The sequence below is a fragment of the Rhincodon typus genome, chromosome 20 (genome assembly GCF_021869965.1).
Source record: "Rhincodon typus isolate 14 chromosome 20, sRhiTyp1.1, whole genome shotgun sequence".
Lineage (NCBI taxonomy): Eukaryota > Metazoa > Chordata > Chondrichthyes > Orectolobiformes > Rhincodontidae > Rhincodon > Rhincodon typus.
Window position 1 is genome coordinate 33,453,501 of NC_063351.1, and position 17,578 is coordinate 33,471,078.

The 17,578-nt window shown below is 42.2% G+C and overlaps 1 protein-coding gene across 2 annotated transcripts in view; it reads right to left on the reverse strand.

Moving 5' to 3' along the window:
* afap1l2 (actin filament associated protein 1-like 2) overlaps positions 1-17,578 on the reverse strand; it is a 216,440-nt gene that overhangs the window by 78,728 nt on the left and 120,134 nt on the right. For both annotated transcript variants that reach the window (XM_048609072.1, XM_020528765.2), the window contains exon 4: positions 2,265-2,359. In XM_048609072.1, the coding sequence (XP_048465029.1) occupies positions 2,265-2,359 (95 nt within the window). The remainder of the gene's footprint in view (positions 1-2,264; positions 2,360-17,578) is intronic.

Here is a 17,578-nt window from a genome sequence, read left to right on the forward strand (position 1 = left end):
AGAACATTTTTTTTTTGTGAAAGAGTTCAATTGAGGGGTGTTAAACAAAAGCACTGCACATTTAAGCACTGAGCAACTCTTAAAGCAATTTTCCAGCACTGATTACATGAAAGGACGATCACACTGTTGTACGCTTAGCTTTGACCAATGAATAACAAGGGAGTATTATCATAATAAACATTTTTTTGGAAGTCAGTTGACGTTCTTTTTTCAATTCATTCAGCTACTGTCAGCCTTTGAAGTGTTGATGCTAACAGCGTCATTGGACTGGAAAGAGGTACTGAGCTGAACAATTAGGGAATATTTTTCAGTAGTGAAAATACAGTCATCAATCCAGGCACAGCATTAAATTCAGACATTGATTCAGTTTCAGTGTGTTATTCAACTTCAAAACTCCTCCAAACCAAGACCGTATAGGAATCGGAGTGTAAATAGATTACCTCAAACAACTGGATGTTTAATTCTGGTCATTACATGTTATGACTATGAAAACCAATCCTGAAAATATAAGACTCTGTCGTACATTGTTTCAAATCTGCAATGTGATGGATAATCACTGCACACAATTCAGTACTTTGGATTTTTTTTTCCACAGAACATGTTATCAAAGTAAGTGAATGACAATTTCATGAATCGTCATCTGTCTGAACCAAGTGAATTGCCGCACCTATTGCCGCAATATGTAAGGGATTAGTATTTACCAGAACACCTTAACTTATTTTGTTTGAGTAAATTAAGAATTTAACTTGAAGAGAAAAATCTGTCAGTCAGTCAGTGGGAGCTGCACCTCAAGGAGGTGTTCCTGTTCTGGCTATCAAAATACTGTTTAAGGAAACATGTCAATTTTGGCATGCTGCAACATACTTAAGTCATTCCATCCATTTCAATAAAAAACTAAATAAATTATCTATGTTCGTAAGTATCATTTGCATCACACAAGTACAAAGCAATGGTCATTTCTAACGACAGGGAACGTATTCACCTCTCCTTGACATGCAATGGCATTAACATCAACGAATCCCCCTCTGTTAATATCCTCGGAGTTCCCACTGAGCAGCAACTGAACGCAACCAGCTATATAGACACTGTGGCTATAAGAGCAAGTCAGAGGTTTGGGGTTCTGTGGCAGGTAAGGCACAACTCAGAAGTACAGAATATTTTCCACTTGCCTGGATGGGTACAGGTCCTACATGCTCAAGAAACTCCACAACATCTGGGATAGAAGAGTCAGCTTAAGTGGTACCCCATCAACATTCATTCCCTTTATCACCAATGCAGAGTGCCAACAGTGTGTAGAATCTATAGAGGCACTGCTGCAACTTACTAAGGCCCCTTTGCCAGCACTCTCCAAACCCACAAGCACTGAGATCTAGAAGGACAAAGCCAGCAGATACATGGGATCACCACCATCTGCAAATTCCCTCCAAGTCATTCGCCATCCTAACCTGGAATACTATCCCCTTCACTGTTGTTGGGTCAGAATCCTGGAACTCTCTTCCTAACAGAACTGTGGGTGTACCTACCCTCATCAACATCTTTTCAAGGGCAATTAGGAATGGCCAATAAAACCTGGCCTGGCCATCGTGCCTATGTCCCACAAACAAATATAAGGAAAAAGAAGTTGCAATGGGATTCTTGCTGTCACAGAAAAGAAGTAGCTGAGAGTTTATCTCACTTTCTGCTTTTTCAGTAGATTCTGCTAAATGAAAGCACCAGCATCAGGATGTCTGTCAAATCAGTCTCAGTCATCGACTGTCTTTAGCCTGTTCTAAAAATGGTTACCCAAATATCATTGAAATAATTATCCCCTGATGTAACCCTTGATATCACATTCAAACCCTTTATTCTTCCAACAGCATGACTGGCAGCTCATCAACAGCTGGGGAAGGGTTATGGTTGGAGCAGCTGTAAGAGCAAGCTGCTGTGGAAAATGAGTTTGTGGCTTTGGAAAACAAAACAAAATGAGCTATAGTAACATGAGGTAAGCACACATTAGCTGTAGCATCGGATAAATGCTGAAGCCTTCATTCTTAAACATGTCATCCTGTTATTTTGGTGACACCACAGTTGACCACGTTGCAAGGAAGTTCGCAAGGAAGTGTTGCAAAACACCTATCCTTCCCTTCAAACACTCCGCAGAAGTTGCATTTTGAGCGGGTATTGGTAACAGCTTTGGCAATACCAGACTGTTACTTAACAGCATGCCGCTTCAACTAGTTCCAGAAAGACAGGGAAAATTACAAGAACATCAACTTTAAACTTACCACTTTTGTGGGTGGGAGCTCAGGCAAGCTCTTCTGAGGTGCAGGAGTGATCTTCCTGAAATCTATTCCATTGGGAATATCACTGTGATCCAGGCCTAAGAAAACAAGCAAAGTTTGTAAAATTTATTGCATGAATTCTCAGGATTTCTTAAGAAATGATTCATAAGGAAAATCCTTGTGGTTTGAAATAGATGGCAGTGGTAGCAAACTGCAGCATAAATCCATGTTAGTCCTTCAAATGCAATCAGGTAGTTAACAATTTCTAAGTCGTGACACATTGAGATGAACTTTTACAGAAAACAAAAAAAAAGCAATTAGGAAATGCAAAGATAGGCAAGGGTTTTTTTTTTAAGGTGAGAAAATCCAGATATGGAATGAAACAAGTCAGAAAAGTGAGAGGATGAAAACACTACTTCAAAGATTGAGGTGGTTCAAAAACTACTGCATTCACTAAGCAGTCTAGAAAGGCTGAATCCGATCAAGTTGGACACAGTGTGCAAAGTAATCATGCTGTGGCCTGGAAGAGAGCCAAACAAGTGACTAGAATACAGAAATATAATGGCAGGATAATAAAGAAAGGCTATATCTTTAATATACTTTAAAAGTCTTGCGGCTTCCTGTTTGTAATTCTGATTTCCTAATCTTGATGTTAATTCCCCCCATTATGGCAGAATAGGAAATTGAGGCCAGGACTAAACCCGCCCCAGAAAAGGGAGCTGCACTTGCTGTGTAACAATCTATTACCATTTTTACAACAGGAGGTATGGAGGGTCAGCAGTCTATTGTGAGAGCCCAATTTAAGCTTCACTGTTGCCTGTTGCACCTAGACAGCTCAGGAAAGCCAGCAGAGAAAGGAAGCTGGGTGTTGGGAGCTTTTGATAGCAATCATTCTGGGTCAGGAGAAGCAGGAATGAGCTCCTTCACTCCCCAACCTCATTCTCAGCTAATGACCCAACAGGCCTCCCTTCTGTTGATCACGGCTTCTCTCACGGATTACCCGAGCAACACTCACTAATTCCTCTGACCTACTTGGCCTCCAGCCCACAGATCTCTAAACCCACCCAACAGTGTGGTTAACCCACCTGCTATCTCCTGGCATCTCAGTGGATTCCTGTCACCAGCTTTACCACCCAGCAGACTGCCAGCTGCTGAATGCCAAATGGAAACAATTATAGTGCAGCCCTGCATGAAATGTGCCAGGATCATTATGTCCTGGAATCAGCCCTTGGCAGGTAAGCAGGGTCATGTGTAGAAACTCATTCACGGCTCCAAAACCGAGACCCCGGGTATTCCACATCCACATGCAAGTGTTGGAATATTATATCATTCAGCAGCTAAGAGGTGGTTATGCCCATCACGCAGTCCTTTCAAGGCTTCACATTCCAAGATGGGATGGGAAACTGGTGATGTTTGACTTTGCAGTAGGAGAGGTATCATTTTAAAACTTGGAACGTTCTATAACATTAATGGTGCTATATAAATACAAGTTATTTTTGTCAAGGGACCGAACATTCCATGCGGAGCCACAAGGAATACTCTTACACCACCTCATGGAAATTAAAAGCAAATTGTTAAAACTTAGCCTCTGAGGAAGGGATGAATCAGAGTGGACAGACTTACCTTGGCTGATTTACTGATATCTTTAAGTTTCATCCACATTTTTAGGCCTGGTCTGCAGCATAGTGGAAACAAGACTGATGTGGGTCACCACTGCTTCCTGTGCATTTCCATCTGTGTACAATTTACTTGGTGTATCTCATGGTCTGCTTGGACAAAGAGGGCAGCCTTCCTGCACAGCATTATATCTTTGGTAGTAGCACCTCTATATATTGGCAAATTGCTAACCCATGATTGCCTTTGCTCCATTCTAAAAATGATTTATAACCTTGTCAAAGTTTTAAGCACCAAAATACAGTGTTTAATCCCCAATCCACAAGCTTCCAATGCCAAGAACTCACAGCATGAACAAACCTAAATCAGATCCGAGATAGTTAAGCAGGATGAGGGCTGCACAACTGTGACCCAGCCAAAGACTGCTCTACTTGGTTATCATTCAAACCACAAAACACTCACAAAAGGGAGCTCAGCAGTGTGAGTGATCTCAGGTTGTATTCCATGGTCCTCGACTCTGGCGTCACACGCTGTTCCTTCAGCAACTTCAATTAATTGCTAAACCTAAGTGATGATATCAATCAAATTCCTCAACCTTCTAAGTGCAACCACCTCCCATCTGATCTGATTTGTCACCACATCCACAGTCACTGTACCAGAAATTCACCAAAGATTCTCAGACAGCTTTCCGCCTAGAAGGGGAAGGGCAGCAGATACATGGGAACACCACCACATTCAAGTTCCCCTCCAAGACACTGACCATCGCGATTGAGAATATATCACTGTTCTTTTGCTGTCGCTGGGTCAAAGTCCTGGAATTCCCTCCCGATGGGCATTGTGGGTCGACCGACACTACATGGACTGCAGAGGTTCAAGAAGACAGCTCACCACCACCTTCTCAAGGGCAACTAGGGATGGTCAATAAATGCTGGCCCAGCCTGTGATCCCAAGTCCTGTGAGTGAATAAAAATTAACTGATGGGATGTGTGTCTTATATAAGTAAAATATTTATATAATTCGAATAATGTGTATTGGCAACAGTGACAAAGGCGACATGAGGAAACGTTTGTCTATGGAGGAGATGGTTACAATCTACACTGCTTGAAAGGGTGGTAGAGGCAGATTTAATTGTGGCTTTTCAGGAGTAGATTGGATAATAAGCACCAGAAGGGAAGACAATTAGCAGGTCTATACATAAAGGGTGTGGGCTTAGGATGTTTAGATCTTGCAAGGAGCTAGCTTTGAACTGATTGGCCAAATGGCTTCTACGCTGTAACCATTCAAACTCATGTTGTTTATGTTATTACCCTAGGTGAACTTTTGTAGCAAGGCACCTATTTGAAACCCCTAACATCATAATTAGTGTTTTCACATGTTTGCACATTAACTATCAGTTTACTTTGTCCTCAACCTACGGCTTCAGTTCCAGTAAAACAGCAAAAGATTACAGACACTGGAAACCCAAAACAAAAACAGACAGTACCGACCAAGAGAACAAATAGAAGAAAAGTTTCCATCCAGAATATAAACGTGTCAGTTCTCCCTGCTGATATAGACTGAACTGCCTTGGTTCCAATGATAATGAATAATTTAGAAACCATGTACTTCCAACATTGACTCTCACGTTTTACAAAATGGGATTACTGGCTTTCCTCAAATTATTTCGAATCCCCGGAGTGTGATCACAGTTTCGATTCCATAGTGTACAGGAATATCTGCTAACGTGTTCCAGCAATGTGAATTGGCTATAACGTGACTGACAAATAGGGGAACGCTATCTCTAAAACGCGAACTTGTGTTGGCTGTAACGCGATTCCATCGAGTATGCGTCGACATCACATGATCGTTTTGTGGGCTTCGTGCTGAGCATGCGCAATGTTAGCGCCGAAAGAGTCTCCGCCCTGGCATCACGTGATCATTGCACTTCCTGTGAGAGGTACAGTACTTTTTTTGCAAATTCTGCCGTGTTACCCACAAAATGCGAGGACAATGTGACAAGAATGTTAGCAAGAAGCGTACTGGTGACAAAAGCCAACCCCCAAGAAACAGTCAGAAGACAGTAAACTACAACCATATTTTTCGGCCTAATCCTGCAACCACAAGTGCACATGATGATGATGATGATCATCATCATCATCCTCAGCCCCTGCATTAACAACGCAGCAACCTCAAAACCTCCTTCCCCATCAAGTCACCTTGACATTTTTTCAAGGTAAGATGTTAAGTTTACTTTTATTTCATTATTAGATATGAATTGAACGTTTATTCAAACTGTGCTAAAATTTGTGTTAGGCTTTTGAGTGATTTTTGAGCAATTTTGAGTGGTATTTTTTGGTGGTCTGCCCCAAACTCCCACTTTTCCTATAGACCCCATTATTTCTTTAGCACAATTTTCTATGATGCAATTTGCACAGGAACACAACTATCACGTTATAGCAGAACCCTCTGTACACTGTTTGGCTGCTGCCAAGTGTCGCAAAGTTGAAACCAAAACAGAAATTGCTAGGAAAGCTCAGCAAGTCTGGCAGCATCTGTGAAGAGAAATCAGAGTTAACGCTTCAGCTCTGATGACCCTTGCTAAAACTCGCAAAGTTGAAGCCCATTTTCAGGAACTGAAAGCTGGAACTTTCTCAAAGTATCAGCCTGAGCTGCATCAATCAAAATGGACTAGATTCCCTTTGGAAGTCACTGAATTTAACTACTTCAACCACATACTGAGATGAGATCAAGAAAAGAAAGAACTAATGTTTATATCTCGTCTCAGAAAACCTCAAAAGGCTTCACAGCCAATTAAGTCCTTCTGAAGTGGACTCACTTCCAATGTGGGAACTATAGTGGTACCAGGGGTGCAGAGGAGATTCACTCGGTTGATTCCAGAGTTGAGAGGGTTGGATATGAGGAGAGACTGAGCAGACTGGGATTATACTCATTGGAATTCAGAAGAATGAGGGGAGATCTTATAGAAACATATAAGATTATGAAGGGAATAGATAAGGTGGAGGCTGGGAGGTTGTTTCCACTAGCAGGTGAAACTAGGACTGGAGGGCATCACCTCAAAATAAAGGGAAGCAGATGTAGGACTGAGGTCAGGAGGAACTTCTTCACCCAAAGGGTTGTGAATCTGTGGAATTCCCTGCCCAGTGAAGCGGTTGAAGCTACCTCGCTGAATGTGTTTAAGGCAAGGCTAGATAAATTTTTGAACAGTAAGGGAATTAAGGGTTATGGTGAGTGGGCGGGTAAGTGGAGCTGAGTCTCAAAAAGATCAGCCATGATCTTATTGAATGGCGGGGCAGGCTCGAGGGGCTGGATGGCCTACTCCTGCTCCTAGTTCTTATGTTCTTATGTTCACTACGTGCAGCATGATCCAACAAACTGCAGAGAGTCAATGGCCAAATAATCATTGTTTCAACTATGTCAGAATAACTGTGTCTGATCCAAAAGCAGAGACCTCCAACAATGCAGCACTCCTTCAATACCGTATAGGAGAGTCTGTCTGGTTATGCTCTGATTGAGAGGCAAGATTGGCCATCACTGACCCAAAGCTGGCAAATGATGTCATGTTCAATCGAAGAATTTTGTGTCTAAATAAACTGCACACTATTTCCAACCCAGTAGTGATTGTTATGAGCTGATATAGTGCTAACCAAAGTAAGGGATGCTGCTGATCCTGAGAAACAAAGTACTCTGTTGCTGAGTGCTCTTACACCCCACTCCCAGGTCAGATACGGCATAATCAGCTGTGAACCTCCTTTTACTCAATCCCAACAATTTAACTTTGTTCTCAGCTCAAAGGAACACCCATTATCTGCTGCGTTGGCATACCATTTCCACTTCTTACACCAGTTGCCCTTGTGCTCTTTCTGAAAGCAATTGCTAATTGAGTGCCCATTCTGTGCTGTGTGCCAACACCCACTAGGAACTAACTTGACAAAACCCAAACTCATCACACGTAGGACTTTTGTGACCAGCAGAAAATACAGACCTTCATTCAGCCTATTCAGATCAGTCTTGAAGCCAAGTCTCAAAGGTGGCAGGAATAAAGTGTTAACCCATAATGTCACCCATTCGACTAATGAACTGTTAAAGAATTTGTTTTCCTTATGCTGAAGGCAGTTATTTACTGTTTAAAGAATGTTAACATTTGCCACCAGTTGATGATGTCAACTGCTTGTTATTATGTGTAGAGAAATTACAACTGTCAATGTTACAGTGATTTTTTGCAATTAGCAGATGTCAAAAAGCAAAGTTTTTGTTTTGAAACCAGTTATTAAACAGGAAGAAATTCTGAAGCAAGGTCCTCAACCGTAGAGTTAGGCTAAATTTTCCCAGTTCTATAGCAGGGTCCCCATTGATGGGCACTTCACAAATCACGTGGGGTCCCAACACAATGACACAGCATGACTGCATCCCCTCCCCAATTACTGAGGCCTACATTCCTGGCCCCAGCATCTCCTAACTAAACCTACCTTACTTCAAGGAGGTTTTGTCCTTCAGACATCCTCTCCCTGGTGATGCAGCCTCGCTGCTTGTGCGGTGTTGGTGGAGGCACTTGAATTTCCAATTCTCGTAATTCCTGCCACAGCAAAATTACCTCACACTTTTGACCCCATGTCATAACTTTAAGGTGCCCAGATAAATTTAGCCTGTTAACACGGTTTGCCGCTCAGCAAATGTTACCTGTCCTACAGTGGATTGTAGTATTATCAGACTGTTATAGCAAATAAGAAACCATTTGGCCTGCCATGTCAGTGCTGGCTGTACAAACTCAACTGGTCCCAGGTGAGTTCTAGCCTTGCAAATCTTCTGTCTTCAGATAGTTATTCAAAACACTTTTAAAACCATGATTGAATCTGCCCCCATGCCTGTGGGCAGCCCATTCCAGATCCCAACCACTTGCTACATCAAAAAGCTCTTCTTTCTCTCAAGGCTTTTGTTATTCAACATTTTCTCTACTCACTGCATATTCTCGGCATCTGCAGTATTTTGCTGTGGGAAAAGAGTTTAGATTGTTCGATGTGACTTTATGAATGCAAGGAACAGGCTCTGAGCTAGAGTTTCTAGTCCTAGATTTTCAACTCTTTTTCAGACAAGTGAGACATTTTCTGGATTTTTTTTTGTTTAAGAATAGTGTTTAATTAGCATTGAGCAACGGAGACCAAATGATCACAGATGATTCTTGGTCTGTGTTGAGTTAAGCACATGTATTAATTGCCTTTGAATTGTTGTGTATGACATAAAGCAAGGTTTCTGCTCCTGACTGTGTCTGATGAGGAGTAAAGATCGGAATAAAACTGACAATGGTACATTGGTTTGTTCAAACAACTTGTTAACATTTATCACTGAACAAGAGTTTCTTCGCTAAAGGTACTACTAAGTGGCTACTAACAAAAACAAAGTTGCTGGAAAAGCTTAGCAGGTCTGGCAGCATCTGTGAAGGAAAAAACAGAGTTAACGTTTCGGGTCCAGTGACTCTTCCTCAGAACCGGCTACTGCTTGGAAACAATATCTCAGCAAGAGTCACCACTTGCTGAAGAGGACCTAAATGAACTAGCGGTACTATATTTATTCATTCATAGAATATGGGTGGAGCTGGTTAGGTTAGCATTTGCTGCCCAGTGATAATTGCCCTTGAGAAAGAAGTTTGGAGCCATCTTCTTGAATGCTATAGTCCGTGTTAAGTAGGAACACCCAGAGTGCTGTTCAAGAGTTCCAGGATCTTGACCCAGGGACAATATGGAAACAGTGATGCACTTCCAAATCAGGAGGCTCTGTTTTAAGTGCTAATGTTCCTACTTATCTGCTTGCTTTCTGCCATTCAGCAGTAGAGCCATGAGTTTAATTGGGTCTGCCACAGGACCCATGACAAATTGCTGCAGTGACTCTTACAGATAGGGTGCATGGCATTGAATGGGTAGGTGCTGGCATTGTGGTATTGTCACTAGACTATAAATCTTGACTACTCTAGGAACCCAGCTTCGAATCCCACTATGGCAGATGGTAAAATTTTAATTCAAATATAAAACTATCAGGAATTAATTCTAATGGTGACCATGTATATAGTGATTGTCATTAAAATAAAACATCATTTCGTTCACGAAAATCCTTTAGGGAAGGAAATCTGCCATCCTGACCTGATCTGCACTACATGTGGCTCCAGACCTCCAGCAATGGGATTGCTTTCTGACTGACATCTGAAATAGTTGTGTAAGTCCCTCAACAATTGCTAAAACATCTCAGAAAAGCAACGAAATCAGATGAACCAACTGGCTTTAACCTTGGCACCAAAAACACCAATGGCCATCTCAGCCCTGTCAAACCTGCAAAGCCCCCTTATTAACATCTGGGAGCTATTGCCAAAATTGAGAACTATCTCACAGTCTAGTCAAGCAACAACCTGACATGACCGTATTCACAGAATCGTATGACAGAAGCCATTTCCCAGACAATACCATTGCCATCTCTGGCTATGTTCTGCCTTACCAGCAGGACAGAACAGGCAGAGGAGGCAGCATAGTGGTAAACAATTGGGCGGGAGCTGCCTTAGGAGTCCTCAACATTGACCTTAAACCCATGAAATCTCATACTATTGGTCAAACATGGGCAAGGAAGCTCCCTGCTGATTACTATATACCGTCCTCCCTCAGCTGATGAATCGATACTCCTCCATGTTGAATAGCACTTGGAGGAAGCACTGAGGATGACAAGGGTGCACAATGTACTCTGGGTGGGGCCTTCAATGTCCACCAAACGTGGCTCAAGAGTTCCATTACTGATCAGGCTTATCGGGTCCTAAAAGACAGAGCTGCTAGACTGGGTCTACGGTAGGTTGTTAGGGAATCAACAAGAGGGAAAAACATTCTTAATCCTATCGTCACTAATCTACATCTGTCTATGACGGTATCAGTAAGAGTGACCACTGCACAGTACTTGTGGAGACAATGTCCTGCCTTCACAATGAAGATACTGTCTATCATGTAGGGTGGCACTATCACTGTGGCTGAATGGGACAGACTTTGAACAAATCTAGCAACTCAAGACTCAGCCCACAGCGCCTCATGGATGCCATCAACAGCAGCCGAATTGTACTCCAGTACAATCTGTAACCTTATGACCTGACATATCCCCCACTCAACCATTACCATCAAGCCAGGGGATCAGCCAGAGTTCAGTGGAAAGTGCAAGAGGACAAGCAGGAGCAACATCAGGCACACTGAAAAGTGAGGTGTCAACCTGGTGAAGCTTCAAAACAGTACTACTTGCGTGCCAAACAGCATAAGCAGCAAGTGATAGACAGAGCTAAGCAATCCCACAACCACTGGATCAGATCTAAGCTCTGCAATCCTGGCCCATTCAGTCATGAGTAGTGGTGGAGAATTAAACAACTCCCTGCAGGAGCAAACTCCACAAATATCCCTGTCCTCAATGATGCGTGAGCCCAGCATGTCAATGCAAAAGATAAGGCTGAAGTATTCGTAATAATCTTCAGGCAAAAGTGCCAAGTGGACGATCCATCTTGGCCTTCTCCAGAGGTCCCAGGCACCATAGGCACCAGTCTTCAGCCAATTCCATTCACTCCACATGATATCAAGAAACAGCTGAAGACACTGGATACTGCATAGGCTACAAGGCCTGACAACATTCCGGCAATAGTACTGAACACTCATGCTCCAGAACTTGCCACATGCCAAGCTGTTCCAGTCCAGCTACAATACGGAAAATTGATCAGTTATGCTCTGTACACAAAAAGTAAGACAAACCCAAACCAACCAATTACTACCCCATCAGTCCACTATCCATCAGTGCTAGCAAGCAGCATTGCTTGATAATAACCTCCTCACTAACACTCAGTTAGGGTTCCAGGAGGGCCATGGTGCCTCAACCTCATTGAAGCCTTGATCCAAATATGGATAAAAGAGCTGAATTCAAGTCATGCGGTGAGACTGACTGTCCTTGACATCAAAGCAGCATTTGACAATCTGTGGCATAAAGGAGCCCAAGCAAAACAGGAATTAATGAGAATCGGGGGAAATTTTCCACTGGATAGAGTCATACCAAGCACAAAGGAAGATGGCTGTGGTTAACTTAAGTCAGTCATCTAAAATCCAGGATACCTCTGCAAGACTTCTTCAGGGTAGATATTTTCTCTAATCAGCCTGTTCAGAGACACTATTACACACCTCTGGAGAAGGTGCGACTTGAACCCAGGTCTCCTGGTACAGGGGTAGGGATAGATACTATGACTGCACCACAAGAGACCTTTTTTTTGGCAGGGTGGTGTTCTAAACCCAACCATCTTCAGTTATTTCATTAATGGCCTTCCCTCCATCATAAAGTCAGAGGTGGAAATGTTCACTGCTGATAGCAAAATGTTCAGCACCATTTGCAACTCCTCGGAGACTGAAGTAGTCCATGTCCAAATGCAAATCCAGCCTTGGACTGACAAGTGGCAAGTAACACACGTGCCATTCAAGTGCCAGGCAATGACTATCTCCAATAGGAGAACATCTAACCATTGCCCCTTGACATTCAATTGCACTACTAACACAGAAGCTCCCAATATCAATGTCCTTGCATTATCATTGACCAGAAACTGAATTTGGATAGCCATATATAAACTGCAAATACAAGAGCAGATTAGAGGCCTGGAATACTGCAGCAAGTAACTTGTCTCCTGACTGCCCAAAACCTGTCCACTACTAACAATTCACAAGTCAGGAGTATGATAGAATACTGCCTACTTGCTTGGAAGAATGCAACTCCCTCAACACATAAGAAGCTTGAAACTATCCAGGACAAAGCAGTCCACTTGGCTGGCACCGTATCCACAAACATCCGCTCCCTCCACCAGATAGTAGCAGTAGTGCATACCAGCTATAAGATTTAAAGGAAGCGTTCACCAAGGCTCCTTAAACAGCGTCTTCCAAAGCCACAATCACTACCATCTAGAAGGATAAGGCCAGCTGATACATGGGAACACCACCTGATTCCCTTCCAAGTCACTCAGCAATCTGACTTGTAAATATAGCACCACTCCTTCAGTGTGAGTGGCTCAAAGTCCTGAAACTCCCTCCCTAACAGCATTTTGGGTGTTCCTACACCAAACAGACTGCAGTTTTTCAAGAAGCTAGTTCACAAACACCATCACAAGGGCAAATAAAGATTAGCAATCAGTGCTGGCCCAGCCAACAAAGCTAACATCCCTTGAACAGATTTTAAAATTATTTTTGAGTATTTTGAATCAACACTCATTCAAAAGAATGAAGCATTATCCATTACCTTCCTGACTTGTGCCTTCTAGATGATGAGCAGGCTTTGGGGAGTCAGAGGTGAGCAACTTGTTCTTGTAGCCACAGTATTTATAGGTGTGGACTTGTTGGGCCGAAAGGCCTGTTTCTACACTGTAGGGATTCTATGATGATGATGATGATGATGATAATGATAATTAGTTCAATTAAGCTTCTGGTCAACAGTAACTCTCAGAATATTGATGATATAGCATTGAGCAGTAATAAAGCTATTGGTAATGGGAGGTCGTTAGATTATCTCTTGTAGGAGATGGTCACTGCCTGCCATATAAGATTGTAAGATGCAGAAATGCACATAACTAATACACGAAAATGAGGAGCAGTGGAAGAAGAATTGGTATAACACAGAATTAGTGAATGAATATTAGTATAGTCAAAGAGATCAGGCCATTTTGTTTCTTTTTTTGACATATGAAATAGTGCCACGATAAACTCGCTTAAATTCTGAAGTGGATTCTAATTTAAACATCATAGTTCACAACAAATTACGTCCTGCGTTGTCAGTGCAAACATCAGATATGGGGCTTTGTTCCGATCATCCAAGTCAGATGTTGGAGACTACTGTGTAATTAGTGGTCATAGTAAGCTGCCAAAATGATCAGGAATAAAAAAAATCAATTATGTTGCAATTGTTTGGACCTCTACAGGAATATGGGTTCTTCTGGAATGATAACTGCTCAAAACAAATAACTAACCAGTCTTTAATTTCTCCATGGTGAGCCAAACTAATCCAGTTTACTTGCCTTAATATTTAATCAGAATAACTTAATGTGATCACACACAATATAATTGTTCTGGTTTTAGTGGAAGCAATGCACTGTTTACCAGGAGCACAAAGCATTGGTGATGGGTAATTTACCCTCTACTTATTTTCACTCAGTACCACTTGTACAGTAACACACACAGAAATAGGCATACATCAAACAGAGGGACAATGCCATAAACTATGATACTCTTCATGGATATTCTGACCAGCAGCTGGAATTTGAAGTCTCAGCTTCATATTTACTGCAACTTAAATGAAACATTACAACTGTGCCAAAATGTTTCTGAGTCCCAGACCTGGAATGATAATTGATAAAGAAGCCAATAGTTTACGTGCAGGAATAGCGCCCCCACCCTCTGCTTGCCAAGCCTTTTGAGAAGATAATGACTGATCTGACAGTTGCCTCTATTTTCCTGCCTATTCCCAAAATGCTTTAGCTCCTTTGTCAATCAATAATATACCTAAGTCAGCCTCAAATGCTGCACAGGAAAACCTCTGGTCTGTGGTAGTGGGATTTGAAAAGTAAACTAGAAAAGATTTTATGGTCCTGTGTATTCAACACTTGTTTAACCTGTATCTATTGACTCCAATTTGTGTTGGGTACCACATATAGTGTTTTTGGAGAGGTTTGTCTCATTATAATTGAGTTGAAGTTTTATCCTGAAAGAAAAGACAAGACATCTCTTTGTCATGAGCTGCAGGGTTGATAGTTCTCTGCCTCATTTCTCTTCACTTGGAGGAATTAGGAATAACTTGATTAGTGCTGTTTACCATTGAAGAGTACAACTCCAACAACGTACAAAATGAAACTGGATGGTTCTGCAGCTGGAGCGATGTCATCGTCAGGAGTTACTTAAAGGTTGAGTCATCCTGATATAAGTAATTTACACAATTAAACCAGAATGAGAGTTCCAGAAGAGTGGTTGCTGGCATGGCTTTGATATGATACTGAGAAAGGAAGAGGCTGCAGCCGCATAATGTGAACATTTCTTAGTCAGCGCCAAAACATCTGCTTTTCGAATGAAGATGAAAGCCTTTGCGAAAGCTGGGCTTTGTCTGCCAATGAAAGCAGGATTATATGTTGACCACATATATACTTCCTGGGGCCCAACTCAAAAAAGAAAGATCAGTAAATTCTAGCATGGGTTTGATGGACAGTATATAAAGAGGCAGAAATGCAATGCCAAAGCATCTGAGGAGTAACTTTCAAAACTGTACTCCTGATAAGGGCCTGGATTTTCACAGAGCTGGAGCAACTTTGGAGCTACTTAAAAATGGTGGGTGAGACCTGGTTCTGAAATTCCTGTTGCAATTTTACCCGAGTCCCCCAATTTTTGCTGGTGTGGGATCAGGGTAATGCACACTCTGCATCCCTGACCTGGCCGATTCAATTACAGGGTAGACTAGGCATCTCCTAGTCCCCCACAAATTTCAGTGAACTTGGGCCAATTTCTGGATGAGGTGATTCACAGCTTTCCAGTGGAGTTGTGAAGAATAGCCTGGATATGGGAACCTTTTGTAAGTTAAGATCAATAGGTCTTACTGGTGACCCCATTCCTCCTCCATTCCAGTTTAGTTCAGATTCATGACCTCTACTAACTCCTATGGCACCTTCCAGCCCCATGCCAATAAATGTTTTCCACTTACCCTCCAATTTAATATATGCCAACTAAAGCTCATACAAACTACATGCAGAAACAATGGTAACAATGGCATGCATGTAGGATGCAGTTCCTACATCCCCATAACATTTTGATTTTAGACAGCCGATTTAAGTATCAGTAGCAGAGGATTCAAGTCAACCACTTCACACCTCTTACGCATTTGAGCTTCAAGATATCGGCAAAAATGATCAACTTAATTGATCAAGGAAAGAACAACTTTTATAACCATAATGTCAAATCAGGGAATGCCAACACTTCTCTCTCAGAAGGAAAATCACGTCTCAAGCCCTTTATTCCTGGATGGATGTGTCAAGCTGGGATGCTTCCTAACTCCCACTATACTCCAAGATGAAAATTCAGCCCCAAGAGAATAACATGATACAACTACAACACTGGCCAAGTTCTCTATACCTTTGCCTGTGTTTACACTGCTGTGATCATTGGAGTTCATTTTGGATCCTGTTATGATTAGAAAAGGACACAGCTAAAATGCGATGGAGCATCATAATTGACAACAATCTGACCTCGCTATTCATGGACTGTACATGGCCCTAGTGTATCTCATGGAACTGGGGTAAGCCACAGAAGTTAATGGAGGAGAATAATTTAATTTCAATATGGAAATATCCTGCAGATAATTTTGTGATTAGGAAACTAGGTAGCCAGGGTGGCTCAAGATGGAAATGTCAGGTGAAAGTTTATTTAATTAAGTCTTTTCCACCACTTCTGAAACACTTTTGTCCTTCTCTTATGTTAACATGTAGTCTTCTTGGATAGACTACAATAAGTCTCTGAGTGATATGGCTGCAGTGAGATATGTGACAGAACTAGGTGAGAAGTACGTTATAAAGGTTTTAAAAATCATGAGGTTTATAGATAAGGTGAATGGCAGGGTCATTTCCCTATGGTGGGGGATTTCAGATTAGGGGGCATACTTTTAAGATGAGAGGAGAAAGATTTTAAAAGGATAAGAGGGGGCAACTTTTTTTACACAGAGAGTAGTTTATGTGTGAAATGAACTTCCAGAGGAAGTGATGGGGGTACAGATACAGCGTTTAAAAGACATTTGGATAACTACACAAATAGGAAAGATTTGGATGGATATGGGCCAAGTTCAGGCAGGTGGAACTAGTTTAGTTTGGGATTGTGGTTGGCATGGATTGGTTGGACTGAAGGGTCTGTTTCCGTGCTGTATGACTCTATGACTCTAAATCCGCCAGGCCCATCTCAACATTGAGATCTGATCACTGCATTTTTTAATGGTTTTCACACACAGCTTAGTGAGAATCTCACCAGGCAATGGTGGGTTGACAATTGACAAAGATTAATGCTTGTTAAGCTCCTTGTGGATGGCTCAATTCAGCACATTAATATCCAATTTCCAATCTTATCAAATTCATCAAACAAACTAGACATCAGGAAAACTCAACATGGAAATCAGAGCAGGTATCTGTTGGTTTCAGCTCACTGCTTGCTCCGAACAAACTCCATGTTGGACACCAGACACCAACATCTCAGGGCATGCTCCATGGGCACCAGCCACACTCACCCCACATTGATATCCAATGTGCCAGCCTCTAAGGACACTCCTACACATCTCCGATCTAGTTCCAGGATGGTTCTGCATTTCAATGCTGCACCTCAGGCTGTATTGGCAACTCTCATAGCAATGCTGCAACAAGGACACTGTGTGCCCAGGGACAGTCACCCTGGACTGGACCAGGCTGCATCTCTGGACCCTTTACTTGCTGTCCTAACACTCACTCAATCAGAACCTACTTGCCTTATACTACCTTGTCTTGCCTTTTTGCACTTTTTCGCCTCAGCCAGAGATACCAAGCTCATGTTACAGCTGTCTTGTTTTGCTTGTTAGTGCAGACTCAATGCCAGGAAGCCTGCCATGGCAGTCAAGCCAAGGGGGATATGCTTCAGTCAGGGATTCCTGCCTCAGTAAGTCAAGGACCACCA